This window comes from Epinephelus moara, chromosome 19, assembly GCF_006386435.1.
Source record: "Epinephelus moara isolate mb chromosome 19, YSFRI_EMoa_1.0, whole genome shotgun sequence".
NCBI lineage: Eukaryota > Metazoa > Chordata > Actinopteri > Perciformes > Serranidae > Epinephelus > Epinephelus moara.
In genome coordinates this window covers 4,131,382-4,151,955 of record NC_065524.1, presented here as the reverse complement: position 1 = coordinate 4,151,955, position 20,574 = coordinate 4,131,382, and the positions used below count along the sequence as shown (strand labels likewise).

The window sequence follows — 20,574 nt, the reverse complement described above, 5'->3', positions numbered from 1 at the left end:
GAACACACCCATACAGTATAGCAACGTTAACTGTCCAGCTTGGAGGACAGATCATTTTAATGAAATGTAGTTCATTGTCTTGGTTGGAAAGAAGTGTCATTTGTGTTTTATCAATGTTTCACTTATGAATTATTGATCCAGAAATTTGACATTGTATATTTATATTCACAACTTTACCAATCTGCCTTAGTCAGGCAGCAGCTGTCCCCTCTTCTGGGTACTGTGCACCCACAATTAATCTTTTAGTGGTATGGAGTACTGGACTGTTCCAGCCACCTTTCACTCCTAGTTTTAGGTTAATATGGCAAAGACAACACCAAAGACCTACTCACAGTCAGAAACACAAGGAAATGTAAGCCCCGTTTGCACCAAACACTTTCAGGATGGTACCTCTGGAACCAAAAGTGACCCTTCATACATGGTACCTAGACCCTAGCGTTTCCACCATAAACAATACTCTGTACTCAATGGGCGAGGTCATTGTCACTCAATGCTCTGTCCAGCACTCAGTGTATTTCCTCATTACCGGTGACAGAGATGGAAGTCTGCACCTCGTTTATCATCCACAGAATGGGGTTGCAAGATGACATACACATAGATATTTAAAAATAGCGGGTTTGTGCATTGAGTCCTTCTCAGGCAAGCTTGGGGGTTTAGTGTTGCCGGAGCCCACAGGGACGATGCTCTGCCGTGCTTTTTTTCTCCAAGTTAGGATTAGAATACGTGCAGTTCACATACATAGCCCTGTCAAAATTGATATATATATAAAGACTTAAAGATCCACTCATTACTAAAAGTGTATGTCATATAAAAACTAAAGTAACGGTCAAAGTTTTCACAGTGAAACTTAAGGTGTGCTGATTGATTCATGTCATCAATTCATGCATTGAGTAACATTACATGTTAAATGTTGCCGGCAGTCAGCCCAGTGAATTAAGTCATTCTTTACATCATTTCATTTTATAGTTAAAGTCTACTAATAAAACTCTCTACGGTATGAACAGTAGTTACATAAGCCACATCAAGCCACAACTCAGCACTGAGCAGAGTGACCATCAACTACTGACCAGTCAACAGACAGCATTGTTTCTCACTCCACCTTTTAGTACCAGATCTGTGTGCCAAGTACCCTAATGAAAGGGTGACCAAAACGGTACCATTGGTACTATCCCCAACTTTTCACAGTGTAAACAGAAAAAAGTGTACCAAATTGAACTGAACCGTACCGTACTGCTCAGTGGAAACAGGGCTACAGATGGTGAAATATTTCATGCTCCACTCACAGTCTGCTCTCTGCAGAGCCCTGCATACATCTACATTTTGGCCTCAAAGCTACACAGAGTGTTGTTCGCTTGTTTATTCAAAATTTATTAATACAGAACATGTCACGTGCCCAAATTGTACCAAATTTGAAAAGGCACAACCTTGGATCCCCTGGACTCACAGAAAACAGACAGAGATTCCTTGCTTTATAGTGAGATGTTGTGGTTTATGGAGGTGGAACTCTGTGAACCAATAGATCATACCAAGTAGGGTCATTATGTTATTAAAATCTTGATTTGAAAAATAGGAAACATAAGGAAAGAAAGAAAAGGAAAAAGACAAGACTGATGCCCTGTTCATTTCTGTGTGATAAATATGAACAGCCGCTGGTTACCAGCTTAGTGTAAAGACTGGGAACGGGGGAAACACCTAGCGTGGCTCTAAGCTAACTCCAGTTTATTTATTGTACAGCCATGAGAGTGGTATCAGTCTTGTCATTGGTTAGTTTTCCGTGGTCAAAGATGCATTCAAGTCATTTAGGTAAAGCTAAAAGAAGCAATACAACACAAAATAAATAGGCTAGGCTACTCCATTACAAGACCTGCTTTCAAAATTTTACTCAAAAGTATATAAGTATTAACAGGAATTGAATCATTATTGTTGATGTGTTAATATGTAAGAAGTACTTTGCTGTTGTAGTTGGTTAAGCCAGAGCAAATATAAACTAGCCTACTTCATAAACTGTTGGGGAGTTTAATCCACAATAGGATAGTTTAATCTGCATGTTACATTTTATAAACTGATCCCACATTTTCTATTACAGTTATTTATAGTGCAGTAAAAAGTGCAATATTTCCCCCTGAAATGTAATGGAGTATAAGTATAAAGTAAGTTACCATAAAATGAAAAACGAAAGCAGCACTCAAATAAATTACTTAATTCCTGTAAAATTCACCTGCATTCACCTAAAAACACCTATCCAAGGCATACCAGGAGTATATTGACAGCTGTTCTTGTTCCATTTTTAGTACATGTAGTTTTTTCCCCCAACTGTGTCAGAAGAAAGTAGATAACAATATCACAGAAAATAAACATTTTACACATTTTTGTAAGGTTTTTCTAGACACTTACCAAAAAAAGAGTAACTGAAAAACTAATCAACACAGACAGAAAGGTCTATTAAGTTACTGTATTTTCATAGAACGGTGAAGTCCTACGAAAAATGCATGCACAACAGTTCGTATGATATCCTACAAATTTGCATCCCACAAATGACATTATGTCCTTAACATACAATTATGTGATCAATGTGAAGTTTCGGAGGTTAGGTTTAGGAAAGAAACATGGTGAGGATGTACCTCACATGTCACATGATTGCAGCCTTGCAAAATATGTTGGATATGTATGAGTTTGGTTGCATTACTTTTCGTAGGAAAACATATGAAAAATGTATGAGAACAGCCTGATTTAGGAGCTCACTGTATATAAAAACACTTCTAGAAAACCGTAAGTGCTATATCGTAGGCAACTGGACTTGCTTGCGTTTCTTGAAGACGTCTCGCCTCTCATCCAAGAAGATTCTTCAGTTCTAAATGACTGCTACGAAGTTGCAGGCTATAAACCTTGTGTGGGTGTCCACCCCAAGGACAAAACACCCAGACATAAGCAGAGGCAGAACAACTGAGATTAAAGGTATCAGCCGCTCTCACCGGAGCAAAAACACCACCCTCCAACCTCACCATTGAGGAAAGGAAGGCCCTGGCATCACTGAGGAAAGACCGGAACATCACCATCTTGCCGGCAGACAAAGGGAGATGCATAGTGGTGCTGAAGACAGCGGATTACCATGCCAAAATCACTGCTCTGCTCAGTGACACAGCCACATACCAAACACTGAGGCGTGATCCTACCACTGGCTTTTTTAGTCATACGACGTCACTTCACTTTTCACTTGCATTCCCACCAAAGAAGCAGTTAAGACAGTGAGGAAATGTCTGCTACAAGACAGCTCCCTTCCATTCAGGACCAACTTCACCCCAGACCACATTTGTGACCTGCTGGACCTTTGTTTGACCACCACCTACTTCAAGTACAGTGAGGGTTTCTACCGACAAAAGCACGGCTGTGCTATGGGCTCATGGGTGTCCCCTAGTGGCCAATCTTTACATGGAAGATGTGGAGAAGAGAGCGCTGACCACCTTTACAGGAACTGCTCCTAGCCACTGGTTCAGGTATGTGGACGACACCTGGGTCAAAATCACGGCTGAGGAAGTGGAAACCTTCGCGGGACACATTAACGCAGTGGATCCCAACATTAAATTCACATGGGAGGATGTCAGAGGAGACAGTCTACCCTTCTTAGACTGTGCAGTGCACATTGAAGAGGACAGGAACCTAAAGATAGAGGTGTACAGAAAACCTACACACACGGACCAATACCTGCTGTTTGACTCTCACCACTCACTGGAGCACAAGTTGGGAGTTATCAGGACACTGAATCATCAGGCTGAAAACGTGCCCACTAGAACAGAGGGGAAGGTGAAGGAACAGAAACACATCAGGGAAGCACTTAAAACCTGTGGCTATCCCAACTGTTCCTTTGCAAAAACCTCAAAAAGACCCAGAGCAGACAGAGAGGAAGAGACACAAAAACGTAACAACATTGTCATTCTTTATGTCGCAGAAGTGTCTGAGAAACTCAGGAGGATTTTCAACAAACACCACATCCCTGTGCACTTTAAACCCAGCAACACTCTGAGACAGAAATTTGTCCACCCCAAGGACAAAACACCCAGATATAAGCAGAGTAATGTAGTGTATGCAGTTCAGTGCAGCCAGGAATGCACAGATTTATACATTGGGGAGACAAAACAACCACTCCACAAGCGCATGGCACAGCACAGGAGAGCCAGCTCCTCGGGTCAAGACTCGGCTGTCCACTTACATCTACAGGAGAAGAGACACTCCTTTGAGGACAGCAATGTGCACATCTTGGCCAGGGAGGAAAGATGGTTTGAAAGAGGAGTAAAAAAAGCCATCTACGTCAAGCTGGAACAAACATCGTTAAACAGAGGGGGTGGCTTACGACACTACTTATCCCCCACCTACAATGCAGTCTTGGGATCCCTTCCCAGACGACTTCACACCCATTCACCCCTGGTCCCACCTGACCCTAACAACTCATGGTGGCCAGGTGGGTCAACGACTCACACTGTGACTTTAACCAGTCATTTAGAACTGAAGAAGCTTCTTGGATGAGAGGCGAAACGTCTTCAAGAAACACAAGCAAGTCCAGTTGCCTACAATATAGCACTTACGATTACCATGACCTGGATGACTGAGAATCTTCACCAACACCACTTCTAGAAAACCTAAAATGATAAGAACGACTGAATACTTTTCCCCATAAGACAACAGAGTGATTTGTCTATCATCTCTGTATATTTATAACAGTGTACAGTGCCTAGAGGGGGTTTAAACCTCCTCTGGAAGTCAGAAATGTCATTAACTACAAGATCCAAATCGCTGGCTATTGACTGGCTCTGAGACCTAAGGAAGTAAGGAAAGCCTTTCCTTTCAACACATATGTATAAATTCATACATTTAACTCACGACTTACCAAGTGTTTTTCAAATTTTTTTCATTTTTTCATCTGATATTCACTCATACTCCACTGGACAGTCCAAAGACATTCATCGCTTTTTACATTTTTGTCGGACTTCCCTTGCTCAATTCTCACTGTTCCAGAGAGATGGTCCTCTATAACTCAACCTATCACCATCTCTTAAAGCATCATCTTCATTTGCAATCTTCAAAAATCAAATGAAAAAGTATTTAATTAATCAACTTTAATGTGGAATTATCATTTTTTTCCTTGTTTGGATTATCCTCATTTTTGGTCTGACTGTTTCTTAGTTGTTTGTACATTGTCAAACACGTAACCTGTCTTGTTTTGTCTTGATTTTGTTTTCCTCTTTCCTCCTCTTTCTTCTCCTTCTGCTTTCCTTCCCCCTTTTGTGTTTTGTTTTGTTTGGTTTATTTCTTATCCTTATTGTATGATTTAATTGAGGGGAGGTTCTTTGATAAGCCTTTAGTGGCTTCTAACCTCTCCGGCACATTTCCTTTTTAATCTTGTAAATTTTATACTGCCTGTTTTTTAACATTATGTGCAAATAGAAAAATAAACTAAAAACTAAACTAGAGTGTAAAAAATAAAAAAAAAATTTAAAAAAAAAAGGAAAGAAGCACCATGCAAAAGTTTGGGCACCCCAGGACATTTGAACTTTTACCAGGGTCTCAGACCATAGTTAGCTTGTTAGGACTATGGCTTGTTCACAATCATCATTAGGAAAGGCCAGGTGATGCAAATTTCAGAGCTTTATAAATACTCTGACTCCTGAAACCTTGGCTCCTAAACAGCTGCCTAGCTCTCTGAAAACTAAAATAACTGATGCCTGCAAAGCAGGAGAAGGCTATAAGAACAAAGCATGTTAACATAAGTGTTTTCAGGTATCTGTTTCCCAGTAGAACTGTGGAGGTCTGGTAGACCAAGAAAACTTTCTGAGAGAGCTGCTCGTAAGATTGTTAGAAAGGCAAATCAAAACCCCCATTTGACTGCAAAAGACCTGCAGGAAGATTTGTCAGACTCTGGAGTGGTGGTGCATTGTTCTAGTGTGCAGCGACACCTGTGTTAATATGACCTTCATAGAAGAGTCACCAGAAGAAAATCTTTACTGTGTCCTCACCACAAAATTCAGAAGTTTGTAAAGGAACATCTAAACAAGCCTGATGCTTTTTGGAAACAAGTCCTGTGGACTGAAGTAAAAACAGAATTTTTTGGCACAATGAGCAAAGGTATGTTTGGAGAAAAAAGGGTGCAGACTTTCATGAAAAGAACACCTGTCAAAGTGTTAAACACGGGGGTGGATCAATCATGCTTTAGACTTTTAGGCCAGTGGCATGGGGAACATTTCACAGATAAAGGGAAGAATGGATTCAGTTAAATTTCAGCAAATCTGGAAACAAACATCACACCATCTGTAAAAAAGCTGAAAATAATAAAGAAAGGATGGCTTCTACAACAGGACACTGATCCTAAACACACCTTCAAATCCACACTGGACTACTTCAAGAGGAGCAAGCTGAAGGTTTTGCCATGACCCTCACAGTCATCCGACCTAAACATCATTGAAAATCTGTGGATAGACCTCAAAAGAGCAGTGTATGCAAGACGGCCCAATAATATCACAGAATTCGAAGCCTTTTGCATGAAGAATGGGTGAAAATCCCCCAAACAAGAACTGAAAGACTCTTAGCTGGTTACAAAAAGTGTTGAGAAGCTGTGATACTAGCCAAGGGGGCGCTACTAAGTACTGACCATGCAGGGTGCCCAAACTTTTGCTTCAGGCACTTTTTCTTTTTTGTTATTTTGAAACTGGAAAGATAAAAAATAAAAAAGTAATCTTGCTTAAAATATTGAAGAAATGTATCATCTTTCATTTTTATGCCTTTTAGAAACCAGGTCATCTTCTACTTACTTAAATACTTACAGTAAGCAAAATTTTGACCAGGGGTATCCAAACTTTTGCATGGCACTGTATGTATCTTGGGAATATATTTTAGCGAACCCCTAAACCTAGGATTTTAACAAAATATAAGTATAATTGATAAGTGTAAGTGTAATCATAGCATTTTTATTTTTACGAACAAGTCAGCATTTCTGAACCATCTGATTTTTAATCACTGCTTTTCAAGGTGAGCTGATGTGTTTTTGCTCTATTCCTTCCCTTCTGGCAGCCACTGGTTAACATTCATATTACTGTGGTATTAAAATCAGGGAGTAGATAGATGGCTACATGAAATATGATGATCATGTCTGCTTTTATTGTTGTTAAATGTTAGTGTGATATAATGAGTGCTGACTGATTTGCAAAGTCTGCTACACACACAACAAGAGCACTAAAAGCAGACGTGTAGCTCAGCAACTTGATCTTGACAAAGCACTTAAGTGACTCACCAGTAGTGCAGCAGAGAATAAGAAAAATACTGTTTAAGAATCGTTATCATTAAAAATAGCAATATTATGCAAAAACAGCATTCCAATGACCTTTAACTACTCAACAGAAATGTCAGAATACCCCCAAAATCCACAAAGTTGTGTTCTATAGCCTTTTATATCAAAGCAAAAGTGCCAAAAAGTGATTGTAAAAAGTATCAAATTGTCTGATATCAAAATGGAAGTGAAATGAAGTTTGTGAGCGACGTGTTTGTGTGTGAGACACAGTTGCTGCTTTTTTTTTTCTTTGTGAACCTGGTTAGTCCTGTTAATAAGGAGTGGTGTGTTTCTCTCAGCTATGTGTTTCTCTTTTGTGCTTTCTAGTCAGGTTTCGGCTGCCAAAAGGCCTGAGAGATACTCTCTGTGACATAGCTGAAGTCGAAGAGTGTGTGTGTGTGTGTGTGTGTGTGTGTGTGTTGTAAGGGGAAAGGGGGCACTAGGAGAGGCGGTGCTGATGCTGCCTAACCTGTTCTCCTGGCTTGCTACAAGCTTATAGGCATAACTGGCAGATCCATCCAGTCCTGCCTGACAGAGCAGCAGTGATACACTGAGGAGGAAACATCTGTCCCCGTGCTTTCCTTGGGGTGGAGGCGTCTCCTGCACCAGCACTTGGTGAGTTTATCAAATATGTTGTATATGGCCTCCTTTTTGGTTGATATAAGACCCCGTGATGATATAACTTGGGAGGCTAACTGCTAAAAAAGTTGCATTGTGAATATTAATTTTATGTATTTTCTACGCATAGACAGAACTTTTTTTTCGTTGTTGTCCTTTATGTTATATTGATCTAGAAAGAAAACTGATAACTGACATAGCAGATGAGGTTTAATGCAAGGATACCACCAGGTTCAAAGGAATCTTAAATTTGTAAGAATTCAAAGTTCCAGGTCTGTATATTATACAGACCTGGAACCACGCGCTGTCTTGAAATAATTTCCAAATCTGTCTTTGTAAATTTTGTTTTTAAACCAATAGTTAAGGTTTGTAAAATGGTGATATGTTATGGCCCAGCTGCAAAGTCTTTGGGAATGTGTTGTGGTTTCTGGCATTAACAACAAGTAAAGATTCAAAATAAAGTGTAAACTGTAGATAAAGAATATACAAGTTATCAAATTTTATATTCACTGTTGCCAATAAGTACTGCTGTCAGTGTGACTTGCTGTTGTCCCAACTTGGACATACCAAACTCTGCTGTCATCCGACTCACACCCTGCTCTGAGTCCATGTAGCTAGTTTCAGTGTCAGTGTTGCCACCCTCTTTGAGAGGATACGCCTATTAATCACACTTCTCTGATTATGTTTTTAATCTCTCATGACTTCACTGATTTTCCTGTTTTCTTTAAGAACTAATTTTCTGGTTTAGGGAAGTATGCGTAGAGACTTGCGTCTCAGTGCAGTTAAGCCATTTTCTTATTTCTTTAGAAATAAGGAAGAAGGACCATCAGCAATTCTGAAAGGTGGTGATATGATGACTGTCGTCATGTGTATTTTGAGCTCTCATCCTTTATATCCTTAGAGAAAAATGAACTAAGCGAATCTGTCAACACGTTACTAAGTACTTTACATGTGGCCCCTCATCGCACACAGCCAAGTGTGTGGTTTTTCAATAACTATTTTAGCACCTATAACTGCTGAGTTGTTTGTCTACTTTAAGACCTAATTAGTGTTTGGAGGAGAATCTGTTCGTGACTGTTGCATTAACACTGGTGGGTGATTTTTAGCATTATTGGACAGTTTGGATCTTTGCGAAAGAAAACATCACTGATTCCCTTTTTTTGAGAACCAGTTTCACAATTCAGTATTTCTAAACTTAAAGTCTGGTCTGTCTTTATTTGTGCGACCATGCTTCAAGTCAATAACATTAGCATTTCCATGTGAAGATGTTGGGGTGTGGTTTAAGGGAGGGCTGTGTGTGTGCTGAGCAGTGTGGCATGTCAGTCAGAATGCATCCAAACCAACTGGTTTAGATGCATACATTCCCCTGAGCAAACCTGGCAGAGGCTCTGGATTCCTGCAGTGTGAGGCGATGTGGTGTGCGGGCGTCATTATTTCTCTGTCAGTCAGGGTCAGATAATTAAGGAGCGGCTAAAGACAGGTGAAGAACTCTGAGAACAGGCAGGGGTGTGTGAGTAGAGGGATGAAGTGACCCTCCTGAGAGCTACAGACAGCCGATGGAAGTGACTCCTGGAATCTATGATTAAGATCTTCAGCCGATGCTATATTCATACTATGACTTCTGATGATGCTGTTTGTAAGCTTGTTGTCTTATCTTATTTCATGGTTCAAAATCAACTTTCATGTTTTACTGTATGTGTTCATTTTGTGTCAGTTATCAGTTTTTTTAATTGATCATGTACTGGAAACCTAAACTGGTGCTTTATAAATAGTGAGTGAAAACCATGTTGCTGGCTATATTCTTGTTGAAGACTCTGAAAGAGGGAGAGGCTTTTCATAAACAATGGGAATGACTTACAGTAAACTAATTCAGTATATAGATATTTCACTTTGGGTTCCAATTTTTTTTAGACTGCAACAATGGTCATTTGTTAAAATTTGGCATTCCTTTACTGAATCCTCGATAAGGTACAAAGTATAGTTATGTCACTGATTTAAGTTAGAATAAAATCATTTAATAAGTTGCTTTTCTCTGGTGTTTTACAGAAAACTTTGCTGTGGTTTGGCGTTTCCATGGTTTCTTATATTTTGGTATAAATTCCATGATATGTGGATGTAATTACGACTAAGAAATTATGGTAAGTATAAAGAACAAACATAAAAGAACAGTTAAATATTATATGCAATGGAAATTTTCTTCATGACAAAATGTTTCACATCCAAGGTTAAAACAATGGACTCTAACAAACACAGGGTGCAAATTAGGGATGCACAATATTAGATTTTTTGTCGATATCCTTAAGTCTCTTCTGTAGTGGAATTAACATCATATTATGCATGCATACTCTTATCATGATGGCCCACCAGCAGATGGAGACAAAAAATACTTTTCAATGTATGTTACATTTATTCGTTTTGCAAAATAAGAAAAAGCCTGTTGGCCGATTCTGATAATTCATCTTAAAGCTGATATTGGCCGACACCTATGACATATCATATTATCAGCATGTTGGCCAATTCCGATAGTTCATGTTAAAACCAATGATGTTCTGATATTGTCATGCATCTCTAGAGCGAAAATGGAAATGTGAAAATGGTGCAAACCTGTCTCATCTTGTGCACTGTTAACCATTTTTAAACACAGAGTGGGGACAGCAAGAGTAGACATTTCTCAGACAGCCTGGTCCTAGACGATTCTGAGAATGGAGTCGTCATCACCGGAATCACAGATGACACAATCGCTGCAAAGAGTGGCCTACAAGCTGGTAAGAAAAAAAAGTGAATATTGGAAGTCATATAATAGTCTTGCTGCAGTTTTGAAAAGCCCAATCAGTATCTGTAGATAAAAGATTTAAGGAAAAGATAGATACATGCTGGTTTTGATGAGCTATTTCTACTTGCTCCAGGAGATGAGATTGTTGCAGCCACAATACACCTAGACCACCTCAACAAAAATGAGGTGCTTAACATCCTGAAGGCCCTGGAGCCATATGACAACAACATGAAGGTTCTCACAAAGAAGGAGCTAGGTGCCAGTGCTGGCCTTGGCTCCTTGGGAATGAGTCTCAAAGACCCTGTAAAGGTAAATGTCACAATGGTTGGTTCACCCAAATTTAAAAAGAAACACTTACCTCTAGTTGTGAGGTTGTGTTTCAGAGTAGTTCTAATAAAAATGGATATCTCTAAACTGGGGAATATAAAACCCAAACTATCTGCATGTCTATATACCACAAAGAATATGTTAGACAACATGCTTTTTGTAATTTGGGTGAGGTGACCCAGTCTGATGGGAGAAGACTGATGTATGACCAATGGGCTAGCATTAGTCCAAGTCATTCTGCATTGACATGATATTAGTTTCTCCCAGGGCACTTCAAAAGTCCCTAAAACCCACAACAAATGCATCCTTTCAACTGACATTGAAAAATATTGTATTCTCTAAAACAGTGTCAGTAATAATTGAACAGTATACATTGTAAGCCTAACATAACTTATTACAGAACAGCTGCTTTAATCAATGTTAACCTACTTTGTTTATCACTACATTATCAACAGATGGTTGACCTAAAGAAGGATCTGTCGCTGGATGCATCGGCTGAGGCACCAGTTGTTTCCCTTGATGGCCTGCGTGGAAAACTAAATGCTGCACAGGGTTTGGGGGGTGAAATAGGTGGTCCCACTCTCAATGGAGACCTTCCAAGTCTCAATCTAGATGACCCTTTAGCTGATGCTGGCACCAAGTTCACAGTGCCTTCCCTTGAACTGACTGGACCAGATGTAAAAGGAGATCTAGATGGTTCCGTGAAAGCACCTGATGTCAGTGTCTCAACTCCCAAGCTCAACACCCCCAGTTCCTCGCTTGACATTGAGAAACCAGAAATCAAGACAGGCAACCTGAAATACAAGGCACCAAAATTCACAATGCCGAACTTCAATCTGCCTCATCTCAAAACACCAAAAGCAGACATGGATGTTTCTGGTGACGTAAATCTCCCTTCTGTCAGTGGAAATGTGGGGACACCAGACCTCGATGTGTCAACCCCAAAATTAGATCTTAAAAGTCCAGATTTGGATTTCAATGGACCAAAAGTAGATCTGAATGGTCCTGGCATAAATTTAGAACCTCCAAATGCTAACATTGAGGCACCCTCTGGTAAATTCAAATGGCCCCATCAACAATGGAAATTTCCTAAAGTTAAAGGACCAGATGCTGACTTAACTGCTGACCTCTCTGCACCTAATGTCAGCCTCAATACACCAAAGATCGATGGGGATCTAAGTGCACCAGATGTTGACATCAAAAGCCCTAATCTAGATGTTCAAACCCCAGATCTTGACATTGATGGCCCATCTAGTAACACCAAATGGCCTCATTGGAAGTTAAAGAAACCCAAACTTCATGGCCCAAAAGCTGATGTGAACGTAGATGCGAACCTGAACGCACCCAGTGTCAATGCCTCTCTTCCAAATGTGGAGGATGGAATAAATACCCCAGATATTGACATAAATGTGCCGAAGGCTGACCTTAAAGGCCCTGATGTAGATGTGCAAACCCAAAATATTGATGTAGAGGCTCCATCTGGTAAAATCAACTGGCCTCATCTGAAATGGAAAAAGCCCAAACTTCAAGGGCCAAAAGCAGACTTGGATGTAGATGCAGACCTAAAGGGTGACGTGAATGTGCCGAATGCTGAGCTAAATCTCCCAAAAGCTGACCTTCACTCCCCCAATTTAGATGTTCAGGCCCCAGATCTTGACGTTGATACCCAATCAGGGACAATTAATTGGCCTCATCTGAAGCTGAAGAAACCAAAACATCATAGCCCCAAAGCTGATATGGACCTTAATGCTGATCTGAGCACACCAGATGTTGATCTCTCTCTTCCAAAAATGGATAATGAGATTAGCACACCAGCTGTCGATCTGAATTTAGCCAAAGCTGAAGCTGATATTAAAGCACTGGATCCTGCCATTGAGGCCCCCTCTGGTAAAATCAGATTCCCAACACTCAAAAAGCCCAAGTTTCTGCTTTCTGGGCCCAAGGTGAAAGGCCCAGATGTTGACCTTGATGCTGATGCTAAAGCACCTGAGCTCAGTCTCTCTGCTCCATCAGTTGATGGACCTGATGTTGATTTGAGTGTACCCAAAGCTGATGTTGATGTTAACACACCAAATGTAGACATCAAAGTTCCTTCTGCGAAGCCCAAATGGCCTACTTTTAAAAAGCCGAAGTGGACAGTCTCAGGTCCTAAGGTTAATGGTCCAGATGCAGGTTTGGATGCTGATATTTCAGCCCCTGAGTTGAATCTCTCAGCTCCAAAGAATGATGTTGATATAAATGCACCAGATGTAAATCTAAACTTAGCAAAAGCTAACGTGGAAGGCCCCGGTTTAGATATTGATTCTCCAGATGTTGAAAGTCCTTCTGGAATATTTAAATGGTTCAACTTCAAAAAACCCAAATTTGGCACACTGAAGGGTCCAAAGGGTGACATTGATGCTGATGTAAAGGTACCAGACATGAACTTCAAGGCAACTGATGTGGATTTGAGTGCACCAGATTTTTCAGCACCAAAAATTGACAGTGGGATTGACACTCCAGACCTCAACATCAGCATGCCTAATGCTGATGTCAAAGGTCCAGATGTAGATTTTAATGGGCCAGATATTGACCCACCTGAGGGTAAACTGAAGTTTCCTAAACTTAAACTACCACAAATTAAAGGACCAAAAGTCAAGGGTCCTGAGTTGGATGCTGATTTAAAAGCACCGGGCATTGATGCCAGTTTTGACTCACCTAAAGGCAATGTGGATATACCTAATGTAGACCTAAAAGCATCAGATCCCTCCTTCTCTGCACCAAAAATTGGTCTTGACGCACCAGATCTTGACATCAACTTACCAAAAGCTGATGTGGACCTTCAAGCGCCACAGGTGGATGCCTCTGCTGGAAAATTCAAGCTCCCCAAATTACCGAAGTTTGACTTATCAGGGCCGAGGGTAAAAAGACCTAGTCTTGATGTTGATGCGGACAGTGTGTCTGTTCCTGATATTAAAGCGCAAATACCTGATGTCAAAGCACCTGACTTGAATCTTTCTGTCCCCACTATTAACAGAGATCTCAGTTCTCCAGATCTGGTTGGTGACCTTAAGACAGATATTGACCTTTCAGCCCCCAATCTTTCTACCCCAAACCTGAGAGCACCAGATCTCAGCCTGTCTTCACCAAAAATTGATGGAAACCTCTTAGCACCAAACACAGAAACCACATTGCCAAAAGCTGAACTAGGAGCACCTGTCACACTGAAGTCTCCAAATGCAGATATCAACCTGCCCAAAGCAGAGCTCAAACAACCTGATGCACAGTTAAAAACACCAGATCTAAATCTTGATTCCCGCCTCGGGGAGTTCAATTTGCCTCATTATAAGCTTCCAAAACTTGATCTTTCATGTCCTGAAGTAGAAGTTCCCAGTGTTAATCCATCAGTGGAGGCTGGAATCAAGCCACCAAGGGTCAACATGGGCACTCCTACAGAAGATGCCAACATCTCTGTTCCTGCAGTAGACTTGAGTGTGCCAAATTTGGAGGGAGATATCAAAGGACCCAGAGCTCCAACTGTAGATGCCAATCTTGAAAAGCCCAAATTGTCAAATTTGAAGTTTCCAAAGTTGAGCTTACCAGGGTCTAAAATAAAAGCAGCAGATGTTGATACCAGTGCAAATCTTGAAGTCTCACCTGATTTGGAGATCAAATCTCCCAGTGTTGAAGGAGAGATCAGTTCAACTGATTTAAGTGTCCCAAAATCGCCTGAGGTGAAGACCAGCCTCAATACACCTGATCTGGATATCACACCTGAAGCAGATGCAGAAGTGAAAGGTTCTCCAAAAAGTAAGCTGAGATGGCCCTTCAAATGGGGATTCAGGTCTGGTTCTGGTACTGATGAAGAGGGAAGTGGTCTTGACTCTGAAAATGATGCATCTAATGCTGAGGTGGAGGTTCCTGTATTCAAAATCCACAGACTGCCCAGGAACAGCATTGATGGCATTGGAGGAATTGGTGATACCTTAGGCTTATCAAAACTTGACACAGAGGCAAAGGATTATGTCATCAGCAAAGGGGTCCGCTTGCCAATAGTAAATGCAACATCAAAACCAGGAGAGAAGATTGACATCATGGAGAGATTGAAAATGGCAAAGGAAAAAGCACCATCAGCTAATGCCTCACCAACTGAAGCGAAAAGTGATATTGATCTGAAGCTCGCTGCCCCCAGTCTTGATGTCGGTGCCTCCTCAGAAACAGGAGATTCCTCTTTGGCGAGAGGAGGTACTTTTAAAGTAGAAAAGCCAGAGTCAGTACTGGGCCTTGTAGCACCTGAAATTTCGACCGATGAAAATGACAAATTGTCATTGGGCCTCTCCAAAATGCTTGGCCTTAATGTCAAGGACTCAGGTGCTGACTGATTCCTGCTAGGCTGACCTGATTAAGCTTCAGTCAAGAAAAACTGTAAATACATGTAAGTTTACCTTTTTTTTTTTTTTTTTTGCCTTAGCTTGTGACCACAAAGACAATGTTAACTGTTTGAATACACTTGCCACAGTTTTCTGCAGATAGTGCCAGCTACAGTATCCTTCTTGTAGATCTTAATGGATGTAGCCTGAAGAAGAAACTTGTTTTTATAAACTATGTGTATATTCCTGTTATTTATATAAGCTGTTTTCTAAACATTGTTGATTTGGAAGTATGTTACTTTTTAAATAAATGCCTCAGTATTGCCTGTGATCACATTGAGCTGTTATAGTTTCTGAGAAATGCATTACTTAATCTTAAACTCTTTACATAAGATAATTGTGAGTGAATGTATTTGTTAAATTTTTTTGTTCAATAAATAACTTAGTGCATTCAATATACTTGTGATTCTTTAAAAAGAAAAAGACAAAATAATAAATGATGATTTGTTGGTTTTTATGCAAAGTAAATGAATGTATAAAATGTATGGCTTGAAAAGACTTTGCTCTACAGATCCGTATTTAAATTCCTGAAAGCTCCATGGAATAATTAGTAAGTAATAATAATAATAATAATAAGTAAAATAAATTTGGTAATGATTATAGTAAAAATAGGAATTTCCCTGAAATAAAAGCTCAAGTTAACCCCAAATAAATATGAATCTATTACTGTATTAGAGACTTTACTCCATATGAGCTGATTTGTAAGCCTATCTATTTAACAAATTCCATTTTTCCATTTTCAGCTAACCCACTGTATGCTGAAATAGTGGCTTTGTAGGATGCAATAGAAATTAATTGCGATTAACCAATTGGAAACATATAATCAGAATACTGTCTTTATTTTCCCTATAAATATTATCTAATTACACAGTTTTTTCCGGGAACCATCTTAGACATTTTAATTTTGAGAGCTTTTGGGAAATTAAGGAGCTGTAAAAATATAATTAGAATCAGAGTCCGATTTATTGCCAAGTAGCTTTGCACATACAAGAATTTTGCTTTGGTGTTTTGGTGCATAACATAAATACAGTTAGAGAAAATAAAATTAAAAAGAAAAGAAAGTATTGCAAAAATCACGAAACACAAACAGAATAGAAGGAAATTATAATCAAATATGAAATAAAACTTTAAAAATATGTACAATATATTTGAATTAAAATGAAAGAGCTGTGCATTTTAACTGTTGCTGATAAATATAAGATCAAAAATATAATTCCTTATTAAAAACAAATGTAACAGACAGTTGCCTTGAGGTTGGTGTTGCTGCTTAGTTTTCCTTTAAACATGATAAATGCTTTTAGAGAGTTTGACATGTTTATTTCAGAGAAAACAATTACAATAAAAAAAACATAAATAAAATTCAGACAAGTCAAGTCAATTTTCCTTATATAGTGCCAAATCATAACTAAAGTTATTTTAGGAGACTTTTCATATAGATCAGGTCTGGACCATACTCTTTAAGTTGTTTTCTCAAACAAAAAAACCCAAAACTGAATGACAAATAACATGTTTGTGCTAAACGTTTCAAATGTAGTATTGGAGATTTTACAAATTCAATTTTTTGTTTTAAAAACAAATTAAGGAGATATCTATGAAATAATTATTACAGTCAATTTCAATCTTAAGTCAAATCAATTATAAGTTATATCGTGCCAAATCATAACAAAAGTTATCTCAGGACACTTTTATTATAGAGCAGGTTTAGACCTTACTCCATTGCAAACACCAGAGTCATGGTAACACCTCTGCAGGAGATGAGTATACCTTTCTGTTTTTTTTTTTCCAGTGTGTCATGTTTGACATCACTGACGGGCCAGAAAACAGGTTAGGGAACAGTACAAAGCAGCATAGAGGCAAGTGAAAATGTTGAGGTGGTAACTTCTTTTTTACATCTCATAGTTATTCAATCTCTCTTTCAAACTCGATGCTGACTAAATTTGGAACAATGTTTAAGTGCTGTTTGGATGAAGACGGATGGTATTTTGTGATAGCCTGTCCTTGCATCGTGCCCGCTTAGGGGCTAAAATTAGCACCTCCACCCATGTGTCTTATTTCCATCTGTGAAGGGGATGGGAGCCGATTGGAGTTGGAGTTGATAAATTCCTATAGAGTCATTTGTCCAAGGAACAAATGCTGATTGTAACCCTATCTTTTCATTTGTTCTGATATTGTACACATAGCTCCATTCCACCCTAAACCCTACTGGAGGTAACAGTAGAACAACAGTAAATGAGCAGTCCCTCCAGGATATTGCAATTGCAACAATTAACACAAATTCAGCCAATCCCACTGAATTCTGCATGACCTTGCAATTTTGTCCAGTCACGGCAACTTTACCTCAAATTTGATTATTAAAAACAGGTAAAATCTAATTTCATTGTAGATCTGCTCTCTCTCTCTCTCTCTCTCTCTCTCTCTCTCTCTCTCTCTCTCTCTCTCTCTCTCTCTCTGTGTTTATGATAAGACTACTGCTGGAGGACCTGAGCTCTGTGCCTGGGCCACACAGTGCCAGGCTAACAGTTGGCATCACACAGCTAAAGTTACCCAACAGTTATTAATGGCAGACAGAGCTGAGCTGTTTCGGTGTGGGACTCTTGGGCCAGTAAATATTTATTATTCTAATATTCATGTGTCACTTGATGCAGGGTTACTGGGATTGTGTAACCACTTTACCCTACTGCAAACACAGAGGAAAGCAGGGGATATTGTCAAGTCTTCATGTGAGCAGTGACGGTCACCTCTTATAGCCCAAGACAAATTTCCCACATTTGGGACAATAAAGTTAATCTTATCTTATATGATCTTAAATGGTCAGTGCCGGGTGTTAGCCACTGCCGCTGTGTTAGCTTATGCTAACTGAGCAGAGACAGTGGGAGGAGGGCAGCTTGGCAGCAGCATGCATTGCAATTTCTTAAAACTGCCCGCAAAATCTTGCAGGGACTGAATGAGTCACAGTGTTGTTTCCACAAAAAAAAAGGGTTTAATATTATGTAAATAGAGCTACTCTGCCATTCCTTGTGTTCTTTCTTATCCAGTCATATACAGTCAGATGCGCATTAACAGGACTAAGCATTTATAGCCATGCTAGTGGATCTGTGAGGCTGTATTTTGTCGTAGCGGTGCTTTAAGCTAAATGCTAATTTCAGCATGCTAACATGCACATGGTTACAACACTAACATGTCAATGCTCACCATCTTAAATAGACTTGTTAGCATACTAATGCTAATTAGCACTAAACACAAAGTACAGCTAAGGCTGATGGCAATGTCCATTCTGCAGCATTTTGGTCAAATCAAAATTTTGACATGATGATGGCGTTACAGAAAAAAATTAAGGGATCACTAAGTTTATCACAGTTTATCCAAGCCACCCAATAGTTGTTGAGACATTTCACTCAAATGTTAACCTCATACTGGCACTAGAGGAAAAATCACCGAAGTCATTAGGATACATCATTGATGAACCATGAATGTTTATACAGAAATTGAGTAAATGCTGAGATATTTCACCGGATAAGCAAAAACTCTGACTCCCTTTGACTCTCAGGATTCATGCTCTGGGGACCACAAATCATAAGAGAAGCCTTTATTGATGCCCAGAGGGAAAATTCATGTAATTAAAATCATGAATGTCTTCACAAAATTTCAGGGCAACCAACAGTTGTTGAGATATTTCAGTTTGGACCAGAGTGTTGGAACAACCAAAAGAACAACAGACAGATTGGCTGTCAGACAAAACAACATTGCCATCTCCAGAGCGATGCCATCTGCAGGGCTAAAAATGTTCAAAAAGCCAAACTCAGTAGTAAGTCTATACTGTCTGTAAGATCCTGTGCCATCTGAAGCACCAAGCTATACTAAATTCTCTACTTAAAGTTTTCAGTTGTTGGTCATTGTTTTTTATCTTTCTTTTAAAGGGATAGTTCAACATTTTGGCAAATTCGCCTATTGCCGTAATCCCTATAGTCATATGAGTAGGTACATTACCTTTAATTGTCAGTGCGTGCTGTTCTGAGATCGGTGGGACAGAGCTGGCCGCTGAAATGGAGGTGAACGGTACAGGTCCCTCTCTCCCTCAAAACTAATCAAATACACCATCAAATGACTCCAAAACGCTCTAGTGGACAACACATGGCTTGCGCATTCCCCACGCTATGAAATAATAATGTATAATTAAGTAACATTACGACACATGAAGCAAATACTCGGAACTACTTTCTTGAGTAAACCACTGGGCGGAGTGACACAGTGCGCAGCTGAGACAGTGCCGTTGTTGTTGCTTGTAGCCATTTGCGGTATCGTCAGCTGGACGCACCAGAAGGTTTGAGGAAAGTTTACAAGTGTTTTTGTAAATCATGGTTTACACATGTATTGTAAAAGGTTGCAGTAACGAGCCGAAGACATGGAGCAAAGTGAAGTTTCACGTAGTTCCAACCAGTAATACGGACAGGATGAAACAATGGCTATTTGTGCTGGACATCGATCCCAACACGCCTGTGGAAATGGTCCGGAAAATGTTTGTGTGCTCCAGCCATTTTTTACCGGAGGACTACGCTGAAAGGATGGAGTGCAGAAGCTCAGGAATGGTTCAAACGCTTTTCTTGGAAGATACTGCCATACCATCTGTCGGCATCACAAAACGAGCAGACGTGGTAAGTGATCGTTGTGTATTTTGCTCACCAATCCCTCTGCTGTAACGTTACCTCCATGTTGAGTAACATTAGCCTACAACCCAAGCACGGTAAATAAGGCTAAAATGCAAATGTTGTTGTGGTTATGTTATGGATAAGTGCTTGCCCAGAGCATTTAAGTTAGTGAAGTGACTGGCATTACTTCTCATTGTTGGGAATAAACAGACTGCTAGGGAACATTTTATGTTGTTGTTCCTTCAGTAGTTGTGGTGATTTATGAGTGTGGAGTTAGCATGTTCTCCCCGTGTTCCGGTGATTATTTTGAGGCGTACTCTATATTTATATTGCACAGGCGTACCTAATAAAGTGGCCAGTAAGCCCCACATTTACACCACCCGCTCTGGGTCTCCCCTCAGCCCCTGGTTGCTCGGCAGCCTCAACCTCTCTTCTTGCTCTCTCTTCTTCCAAAACCTGTAACTCTTCCTCTGTATATTCTGGCTT

General features: G+C 39.8%; 2 protein-coding genes and 1 pseudogene across 3 annotated transcripts in view; 2 read left to right on the top strand and 1 right to left on the bottom strand.

The window, feature by feature from the left end:
• Positions 1-20,574, bottom strand: part of borcs7 (BLOC-1 related complex subunit 7) — a 1,032,483-nt gene that overhangs the window by 918,015 nt on the left and 93,894 nt on the right. The gene's annotated exons all lie outside the window — the stretch shown is intronic.
• On the top strand, positions 302-7,669 carry LOC126407108 (uncharacterized; annotated as a pseudogene).
• si:ch211-125o16.4 (neuroblast differentiation-associated protein AHNAK) lies at positions 7,832-15,837 on the top strand. Its single transcript, XM_050070673.1, has 5 exons — positions 7,832-7,930; positions 9,980-10,071; positions 10,578-10,698; positions 10,840-11,015; positions 11,489-15,837. The coding sequence occupies exons 2-5, from the start codon at positions 10,069-10,071 to the stop codon at positions 15,392-15,394; spliced, it is 4,206 nt and encodes a 1,401-aa protein (XP_049926630.1). The 5' UTR covers positions 7,832-7,930; positions 9,980-10,068; the 3' UTR covers positions 15,395-15,837.